This window comes from Pan paniscus, chromosome 20 (genome assembly GCF_029289425.2).
Source record: "Pan paniscus chromosome 20, NHGRI_mPanPan1-v2.0_pri, whole genome shotgun sequence".
NCBI lineage: Eukaryota > Metazoa > Chordata > Mammalia > Primates > Hominidae > Pan > Pan paniscus.
The window spans coordinates 14,931,232-14,941,779 of NC_073269.2; the positions used below are offsets into that span (position 1 = coordinate 14,931,232).

The 10,548-nt window shown below is 50.8% G+C and overlaps 1 protein-coding gene across 1 annotated transcript; it reads left to right on the plus strand.

The window, feature by feature from the left end:
* The first annotated feature begins 1,457 nt into the window (after window positions 1-1,457).
* RDH8 (retinol dehydrogenase 8) lies at window positions 1,458-10,267 on the plus strand. Its single transcript, XM_003809603.6, has 6 exons — window positions 1,458-1,575; window positions 5,015-5,173; window positions 6,711-6,890; window positions 8,704-8,797; window positions 9,243-9,426; window positions 9,522-10,267. Exons 1-6 carry the CDS (start codon window positions 1,473-1,475, stop codon window positions 9,735-9,737), a joined length of 936 nt encoding a protein of 311 aa, XP_003809651.3. The 5' UTR covers window positions 1,458-1,472; the 3' UTR covers window positions 9,738-10,267.
* Window positions 10,268-10,548: the final 281 nt, after the last annotated feature.

A 10,548-nucleotide genomic window follows, 5' to 3' on the forward strand; every position in this document is an offset into this window, starting at 1 on the left:
TGCTGGGACCCCCACCTCCAGCATGAAGAGGCCCCCATGAGGTCAAATAGAGCTTTTATGCAATTGGACAAGCGCAGACACGCAGGATGTGAGGGTGCTTCCCCAGGGAGGGGAGGAACCAAGAGGCGTATTCTGAGCCCTGAACTGCTCCCCGAACCCTGCTTCCCCCACCTCCGCCCCAGGGGAAGAGGGAGACGCAAGCAGTGCCTCCCTCCCAGCCTCTGACTCCCCAGACAAAGAGTCTCTGTGTCCCTGAAGAGGAGGGGTTGGGGCCCCATCAAGCCTGAGGGGGAGATGGGGGCCCCCCAGGGTGGGAGGAGGAGAGGGTATCTCTGTAAGCTGTGCCTCCTCCCACCCCAGGGACATCTGAGGCTGAGACTTCTCTAACTAAAAGACTCACAAAATTCCTGCCCTGCCCTGCCTTGCTGGAAGTTCTTCCTATAGTCTAACTACATCTTCTGACAGTTCCACACCCCTTCCCTCTATGAAACACTTCTGGATCCACATTCTCTGCCTCCTTCTCTCACTCTCTCCCTTCAATCAGAGATTCTTCACCCAGAATACAGACACTAATTCCCCCCAACTTTCACAGAAACTCTCCCCAGCCCTAAATAATTTATACTCGGCCAGGCTCAGTGGCTCATGCTTGTAATCCCAGCACTTTGGGAGGCTGAGGCGGCTGGACCACTTGAGGTCAGGAGTTCAAGACCAGCCTGGCCAACATGGCGAAACCTCATCTCTACTAAAAATACAAAAATTAGCTGGGTGTGGTGGCACACGCCTGTAATCCCAGCTACTCAGAAAGCTGAGGCAGGAGAATCATTTTACCCTGGAAAGCTGAGGTTGTAGTGAGCCGAAATTGCACCACTGCACTCCAGCCTGGGTGACAAGAGCAAGACTCTGTCTCAAAATAATAATAATAATTTACAGTCATAAGAAAAATTATAAATTAAGAAAACAGTTACAAATGGCCAAGGCAGGAGGATCACTTGAGGCCAAGAGTTCGAGACCAATCTGGGCAACATAGCAAGATCCCATGTCTAAAAGAAAAAGAAATTTAAAAATTAGCTGGGCATGGTAGTGTGCGCCGGTAGCCCCAGCTACTCTGGAGGCTGAGATAGGAGGATCGCTTGAGGCTGTGGTGAGCTATGATGGTGCCACTGCACTCCAGCCTGAGTGACAGAGCAAGATGCTGTCTCTTAAAAACAAACAAACAAAAACCAGTGACGCCTATAGTAGGTGCGGAGAAGAAATGTTTGGCAGATGAAGAAAATGAGGTGCAGAGAGGATTTAAGAGATTCGCTCTTACTGCCTGTTCAGGGTCAGTCCAGAATTGAGGGTCTCCGGGGGAGGGCAGAGGCTTTGCCCTGCAGGGGATCTGTGGGAGGGGGTTAGGAGGGAGCAGATGAGCCCAGGATGGTCAGAGTCAGGTGCTGCCCGGCGGAGGTCACGAGTCCAGGGAGGGGATCAACATGGCCGCTGCACCCCGGACTGTGTTGATCTCCGGCTGCTCATCAGGAATTGGTCTGGAACTTGCAGTGCAACTGGCCCATGACCCCAAGAAGCGCTACCAGGGTAAGAAGTGCAGGGTGGCGCTAGGAAGCAGCCGGGTGGAAACGGCTTCCCCAGCACTGTCTCCCCTACCCATCCCTCCCAGCTGCACTTGTGGGCTTGGGGAGACCCAGGATTCCCTCCAGGAATCATCCCCTCATCCTAGAAATATTTCTTGAGCACCTTCTGGGTGCTCTGAATGCTGGCAACACAACTGGGGATGAAATAGACAAAAATCTCAGCCCTCGGGACGGGTGTCATATGGGGAGGAGAGGGAGAATGGGCGATAAACAGATAAAAAGAAATTGTTGCTATATCTGGTGGGAATAAGTGCTGAGACACAAAATAAAGCATGCTGAGAGTGGCAGGGGGTGGGTGGGTGTTATTTTTAGAAGGGTTTCACTAGGGCATTTCCTAGATTGGAATAATCACTACCCTGATGCTCACTCTTCCACGTCTCCCCAGATTACTGCTTTTACTGAGATAAGCTTCTTAAGTGCTCCTGACCTTGGCCTTCTAGTTCTAAGAACTTGCCCTTCTGCAGCTCTAGAATAAATCCCTGGGACCTGCATCCTAGCCAACCAGGAGAACCCCTGACCCAGAGGGAGCATGCTGGAGTCAAAGTGGGCAAAGGGTTGTTACTTACAAAGAGGCGACTAGGGGTGAGGGCATTGCCCCAGTTGGCAGGGCTGCTTCTCCCAGCCCTCTGCCCTCTGTTTTAGAGACACACACAGCTTTGAGCATGACAGCCTGAATGCCAGTGTGCAGGGAATAACGTGTGTCCCTATGGGCGGGCAGATGGGTGTATGAAACTGCTGGAGGCTAATGTTTATGGAGCTTTTACAATGCACCAGGCTGCATTCTAAGTGCCCTGAATCCAGGAAGTCATTTAATCCTCACATCACACCCGTGAGGCAGGCACAATCATTCACCCCATTTTATTATTATTTTATTATTTATTTATTTTGAGTCAGAGTCTTGCTCTGTCACCCAGGCTGAGTGCAGTGGTGCATCTTGGCTCACTGCAGCCTCCACCTCCCACGTTCAAGTGATTTTCATGCCTTGGCCTCCCGAGTTTCTGGGATTAAGGCATGCACCACCACACCCGGCTAAGTTTTTGTATTTTTAATAGACAAGGTTTCACCATGTTGGCCAGACCGGTCTCGAACTCCTGGTCTCAGGTGATCTGCCTGCCTGGGCCTCCCAAAGTGCTGGGATTACAGGCATGAGCCACCGTGCCTGGCCTGCCCTATTTTAGAAATGAGGAAACTAAGGTGCAGACTGTGAAAGGTCTTTGCTCAAGGTCTCCCAGCTGCAAAGTAGCAGAGCTGGGATTTGAACTCAGGCAGCCCATCCCTTGCACCCATGTTTCCCACTATATCACATGTAGATGCAAGTGACCCCATTCACGTGCCTGCTACCCACAAATCACACTGGCCCGAAGACAAGAGGCAAATGCCCCCAGGAGTGTTCATGGGTGATTATGGGTGCACACACTGGGGGATATCAAACACGTATGCTGGTGCGTGTGCAGACATAGTACATATGCTGAGGTCCTGCTTAAGAACATAAGCTTGAGGCTGGACACAGTGGCTCATGCCTGTAATCTCAGCACTTTGGGAGGCCTAGGTGGACAGAACACCTGAGATCAGGAGTTTGAGACCAGCCTGGCCGACATGGTGAAACCCCATCTCTACTAAAAATACAAAAAATTAGCCAGGCATGGTGGTGGATGCCTGTAGTCCCAGCTATTCGGGAGGCTGAGGCAGAAGAATGGCGTGAACCTGTGGGGTGGAGCTTCCAGTGAGTCGAGATCATGCCACTGCACTCCAGCCTAGGTGACAGAGCACGACTCTGTCTCAATAAATAAATAAATAAATATACAAAAATTAGCCAGGCATGGTGGCAGTGCCTATAATCCCAGCTACTTGAGAGGCTAAGGCAGGAGAATTGCTTGAACTGGGAGACAGAGGTTGCAGTGAGCTGAGATTTCACCACTGTATTCCAGCCTGGGCACCAAGAGCGAGACTCCGTCTCAAAAAAAAAAAAAAAAGAGCATAAGCTTGGCCAGGTGCTGTGGCTCTCTGGCTCCTCACGCCTGTAATCCCAGCACTTTGGGAGGATGAGGTGGGCAGATCACCTGAGGTTCGAGACCAGCCTGACCAATATGGTGAAACCCCGTCTCTACTAAAAATACAAAAGATTAGCCAGGTGTGGTGGCAGGCACCTGTACCCCTGTAATCCCAGCTACTCGGGAGGCTGAGGCAGGGGAATTGCTTGAACCCAGGAGGTGGAGGTTGCAGTGAGCCGAGATTGCACCCCTGTACTCCAGACTGGGCAACAAACAAGAGTGAAACTTCGTCTCAAAAAAAAAAAAAAAAAAAAAAAAATATATATATATATATATATGGCTATTCACTTCAGTGTTCATATATGCACATATGTTGGCTATAGTTGTGTATGCATTTTTTTCATGGCAATCTGTTTTATGCTTATATATTTTATTATCTTACCTACTAGGCTATAAATTCCATGAAGGCAGAAACTTTATCTTATTTATTTATTTATTTATTTTGAGACAGTCTCGCTCTGTTGCCAGGCTGGAGTGCAGTGGCGCTATCTCGGCTCACTGCAAGCTCCGCCTCCCGGGTTCACGCCATTCTCCTGCCTCAGCCTCCCGAGTAGCTGGGACTACAGGCGCCTGCCACCACGCCAGGCTAATTTTTTTTTTTTTTGTATTTTTAGTAGAGACGGGGTTTCACCATGTTAGCCAGGATGGTCTCAATCTCCTGACCTCGTGATCTGCCCGCCTTGGCCTCCTAAAGTGCTGGGATTACAGGCGTGAGCCACCGAGCCGGGCCGCCCGGCCTTATTTTTTATTTTTTGAGACAGGGTCTCACTCTGTCACCCAGAAGGTAGTGCAGTGGCTCCATCTCGGCTCACTGCAGCCTCAACCTCCTGGGCTCAAGCAATCCTCCCACCGCAGCCTCCGAAGTAGCCAGGACTACAGGTGGGGGCCACCCACCACACCTGGCAAATTTGTAAAATATAATTTTTTTGTAGAGATGGGATCTCGCTATACTTCCCAGGCTGGTCTCAAACTCCTGGGGTCAAGCAATCCTCCCACCTCAGCTTCCCAACGTGCTGGGACTACAGGCTTGAGCCACCACACCTGGTGACTTTATCTTATTTCATGCCATAGCCTCAGCACCTAGAATAGGGCATAGTGTATAGTAGATGCTCAATAAACGTCTGTTGAACTCATGGTTGGAAGGATGGTTATAGGTATGTGGAGATGCGTGTACACAAGTGTGCACTTGTTGGCTGAGTGATAAATGTAGGTGTGTGAACTTGTGAGTTTCCATCTCTCTGTGACTTGTAACGCAAGATCACAGACACGTGGCGCCCACACCAAGGGGAAAGGAGCTCAGTGCCTGTCCCTGCTTTACTCTTTGCCCCCCAGTGGTGGCCACCATGAGGGACCTGGGGAAGAAGGAGACACTGGAGGCAGCTGCTGGGGAGGCTCTGGGGCAGACCCTCACCGTGGCCCAGCTGGACGTGTGCAGTGATGAGTCGGTGGCCCAGTGTCTCAGCTGTATCCAGGGAGAAGTGGACGTGCTGGGTGAGACTTCACAGCCCCTGATTCACTAAGCCCCATCCTGGTCTGAGTATAGACCCTCAATATGGCAAGGTCTGAGCACCAGCTCTCTGGCTTCTTCAGCAATCTCTGAACCTGGGCAGAAGGGGTAGACCAGTTGGCCAAGAGGGGTAGACCAGTTGGTCCTACCAATTGATTTATTAAGGGCTGGGTGCAGTGGTTCATACCTGTAATCCTAGCACTTTGGGAGGCCGAGACAGGAGGATTGCTTGAGCCCAGGAGCTCAAGACCAGCCTCAGCAAAATAGTGAGACTCTGACTCTACAAAAAAATTAAAAATTAGCCAGTCATAGTGGTGCATGCCTAATCCCAGCTACTCGGGAGGCCAAGGTGGGAGGATCCCTTGAGCCCAGGAGTTTCAGGCTGCAGTGAGTTATGATAGAGCCAGTCTGGGGAGACAGAGCGAGACCTTGTCTCAAAAATAATTTTTTTTTTTTGAGACGGAGTCTTGCTCTGCGCCCAGGCTGGAGTGCAGTGGCGTGATCTCGGCTCACTGCAACCTCCACCTCCCAGGTTCAAGCAATTCTCCTGCCTCGCCTCCTGAGTAGCTGGGATTACAGGTGCCTGCCACCATGCCCAGCTAATTTTTGTATTTTTCTTAGAGACGAGGTTTCACCATGTTGGTCAGGCTGGTCTCAAACTCCTGACCTCAAGTGATCCGCCCACCTCGACCTCCCAGAGTGCTGGAATTACAGGCATGCACCACCACACCTGGCCAAAAATCAATTTTTTTTGAGATGGAATTTCACTCTTGTTGCCTAGGCTAGAGTGCAATGGTGCAATCTCGGCTCACTGCAACCTCCACCTCCTGGGTTCAAGTGATTCTCCTGCCTCAGCCTCCCAAGTAGCTGGGATCACAGGCAGGCGCCACCACACTTGGCTAATTTTGTATTTTTAGTAGAGACGGGGTTTCTCCATGTTCGTCAGGCTGGTCTCGAAGCCTGACCTCAGGTGATCCACTCACCTTGGCCTCCCGAAGTGCTGAGATTACAGGCATGAGCCACCATGCCCAGCTCAAAAATCAATTTTTTTAAAAAACAAAAATATTAGAGACACTAGTAACAATCTGAGGCCTGGAGGTGGGGCAGATTTTATGGAATAGAAATTCTCATATATGGAGAAAGCCATATGTGGTTGGGAAAATTACTTGGATGAGTCACTTGGGGAAGACAGCATGATACAGAAATAAGTCATAAGGTCCCTAACCTTTGCAGGAAGGTGGGTGTCGCTGTCTTGATGTAATTTGGGGTCAGAATTGAATTGCTCATGGATTAAGGGGGGCACTATTCCCAGCAGCCCTTCCTCCCACTCAGGGCTGAGGATCCCCTATGACAAATGCTAAACTGTGTTTAAAGGTCACCAAGGTTTCATATTTGTCCACCCAAGATACCCTGGACTGGCCTTGGACTTGGAGTACGGGGTGAGGTGCTTCAGGGAGTGTCTAGAAGTAATGTTAGAAGAGTGAGGGACTTTAAGGTAACCCTTAGTACCTCTTCTCTTAGTGAATAATGCTGGAATGGGCCTGGTGGGGCCCCTGGAGGGGCTCAGCCTTGCTGCCATGCAGAATGTCTTTGACACCAACTTTTTCGGAGCTGTCCGTCTCGTCAAAGCTGTGCTTCCAGGCATGAAGAGGAGGCGGCAGGGCCACATCGTGGTGATCAGCAGTGTCATGGGCCTGCAGGGTGAGCTGTGGGGACCCAACCCTGGAAATCCCACCAGTGTCTGATCCTCCCCAGACTGGGAGGATGGCAAATGGGTTTTAGATCATATTCTAAATTAGCATGGACCCCGGGCACGGTGATTCATGCCGGTAATCTTAGCACTTTGGGAGGCTGAGACGGGTGGATTGCCTGAGCTCAGGAGTTTGAGACCAGCCTGGGCAACATGGTGAAAGCCCGTTCCTACTAAAATACAAAACAATCAGCCAGGCATGGTGGCATGTGCCTGTAATCCCAGCTACTCAGGAGGCTGAGGCACGAGAATTGCTTGAACCTGGGAGGTGTAGGTTGCAGTGAGCCAAGATCGTGCCACTGCACTCCAGCCTAGGCAACAAAGTGAAACTCTGTCTCAAAAAATAATAATAATAATAAAATAAAATAAATTAGCCTGGAGAATTGTGTTCAGAAGGATTCTGAAGTTCAGAAGGATTCTGAAGTTCAGAAGGAAAAAGTGGCTAGGCATGGTGACTCACGTCTATAATCCCAGCACTTTGCGTGGCCTAGGCAGGAGGGCTGTTTGAGCTCAGGAGTTTGAGACCAGCCTGGTCAACACAGGGAGTCCTCATCACTACTAAAAATTTTTTTAGAATTGGGCCAGGCACGGTGACTCATGCCTGTAATCCCAACACTTTGGGAGGCCGAGGCAGGTGGATTACCCGAGATCAGGAGTTCAAGACCAGCCTGGCCAACATTATGAAATCCCATCTCTACTAAAAATACAAAAAAATTAGCCGTGTGTGGTGGCACACACCTGTAGTCCCAGCTACTCGGGGGGCTGAAGCAGAATTGCTTGAGCCCAGGAGGCATAGGTTGCAATGAGCTGAGATTGCGCCATTGCACTCCAGCCTGGGCAACAAGAGCAAGACTCTGTCTAAAAAAAATAAATAAATAAGTAAACAAACAAACAAACAAAAAACAACAACAAAACTTTGGCCAGACGTGGTGGTTCATGCCTGTAATCCCAGCACTTTGGGAGGCTGAGGCTGATGGATCACTTGAGGTCAGGAGTTGGAGACCAGAATGGCCAACATGGTGAAACTCCGTCTCTAGTAAAAATACAAAAATTAGCTGAGTGTGGTGGTGTGCACCTGTAGTCCCAGCTACTCAGGAGGCTGAGGCAGGAGATTCACTTGATCTCAGGAGGCAGAGGCTGCACTCCAGCCTGGACGACAGAGTGAGACCCTGTCTCCTCCCCGCCAAAAAAAATTAAATTAAATAAAAAAATCAGCCAAGTATCCTAGTGTGTGCCTGTAGTCCCAGTTACTCAGGAGGCTGAAGTGGGAGGATCGCTTAAGCTCAGGAGTTCAAGGCTGCAGTGAGCCATGATTGCACCACTGCACCCCAGACTGCAGAACAGAGCAACACCTTATCAAAAAAGAAAAAGAAAAAGAGAGAGAGAAGGAAGGAAGGAAGGAAGGAAGGAAGGGAGGGAGGAAGAAAGGGAGGGAGGAAGAGAGACAAGGGCCCTAATGAAGAGAAAAATGAAGGGGATCCCCAAGCAGCCCCAAAGGTTTAGAGAATGGAGGGAAATAGGGGAGTTTCCTGGGACCAGGTGGAGCTGGGAGGAGGTGGCACCCGGCACCCGAGAACAACCTCTTTCTGACCCCATATGACCCCATCACACAATGCCATACACCCATCATCTTGGCACCATGTATCTGCTTCCTCTGGTTCCCACATCCTCTTTGCTCTGTCTCCCAAAGACCCCATCACCCTGGAACCCACAAAGCCCACCTCCCAGACCCTCAAAGAGCTCTCCTCCCTCTGACCCTCACAGGTGTCATCTTCAACGATGTCTATGCAGCTTCCAAGTTCGCCCTGGAGGGATTCTTCGAAAGCCTCGCTATCCAGCTGCTGCAGTTCAACATCTTGTGAGGCGGGCACGTGGGCAGAGGGGGCTTGGAGGCAGTGATGGGGAGGTGGGATCGAAAGGGGGAGAGGAGAGATGAAGACAATGAAGCTGAGTGCAGTGGCTCACACCTGTAAGTCCAGCGTTTTGAGAGGCTGAAATGGGAGGATCGCTTGAGGTCAGGCATTTGAGACCAGCCTGGGCAACATAGCGAGACCCCCATCTCAGCCCAAAATTTAAAAATTAGCCAAGGGTGGTGGTGTGTGTACCTGCAGTCCCAGCTACTCAGGAGGCTGAGGCGGAGGATTGTTTGAACCCAGGAGATGGAGGCTGCAGACATCATGCCACTGCACTCCAGCCTGGGCAACAGAGTGAGACCCTGTATCTTTAAAAAAAAAAAAATTGGACAAAATAGGTTAGGGAGTGGTTGGGGCATCAGACTTACACTACCCATGCCTGATCACCAGCATCTCCCTGGTGGAGCCAGGCCCCGTGGTCACCGAGTTTGAGGGGAAGCTTCTGGCGCAGGTTTCTACGGCTGAGTTCCCAGGCACTGACCCTGAGACCCTGCACTACTTCCGGGACCTCTATCTCCCAGCCTCCAGGGAGCTGTTTCGCTCCGTGGGACAGAACCCACAGGACGTGGTTCAGGTGAGTGAAGGGCCCAGAGCCCCAAGACGTGGCTCAGGTATGTTGCGGGGTGAGGCCCTCCCTGGGTCCCAGTGCTCAGGGCCTCCATTCTGCAGGCCATTGTCAACGTCATCAGCTCGACTCGACCACCCCTGCGCCGACAGACCAACATCCGCTACTCGCCGCTGACCACGCTCAAAACCGTGGACTCCTCTGGCAGCCTGTATGTGCGAACGACCCACCGCCTCCTCTTCCGCTGTCCACGCCTCCTCAACCTTGGCCTTCAATGTCTGTCCTGCGGCTGCCTCCCAATGCGGGTGCGGCCAAGATGAGCAGAACAGAGCTTCACGATCCCCATCCCTGAACAACCAGACCTCTTCGTTCCACATCTAATTCAAAGGATGAACAGACTCTTCATTTATTCATTCTGCAAACTCCCCCTCCCCTCCTCTGTGCCTAGACATGGCTGGAATCCCAGAAGGGCCTTTATTTTCAGGCATAGACTCCTCTGTGGTCACAGCTGGAGCACAGAGAGGGACCCTGGGAACTTGGCCTGGGAAGCCCAGAGCAGGAAGCCACAGCTGTCTCTGGGAAAGCAAGGGAGGCTTCCTGGAGGAAGCGGCATTGTTATGAGCCTTGAAGGAAGAGACAGACTCTGCTACATTCAACCTCGTGACTTCATGATCCTGGGCCTGAGAATACAGGAATGATTCATAGCCCACCCGCCACCTCCATGCATACACCAGAGCTCTGTGGACCAAGGGGACATTCCTGGTCACACACTCCATCAGCAAAATGTATTTGAGCACACACCAGCAATGTATGTATATTTTTTCCATTAAATATATATTTATAACCACAAGTTGTAGTTACATTTACTATTTAATAAAGCTCAATTTCTTAAAATTAAATAAAAACTTAAAAAGCCAGTTGAACTACTGGCTCCAAAGAGAGAGAGAGAGAAAGAGAGAGAAAGCAAGCAAGCAAGCCAGACATGGTGCCTCATGCCTGTAATCCCAGCACTTTGGGAGGCCGAGGAAAGTGGATCACTTGAGGCCAGGAGTTTGAGATCAGTCTGGCCAACATAGAGAAACACTCTGTCTACTAAAAATACAAAAATTAGCTGTGCGTGGTGGCAGGCGC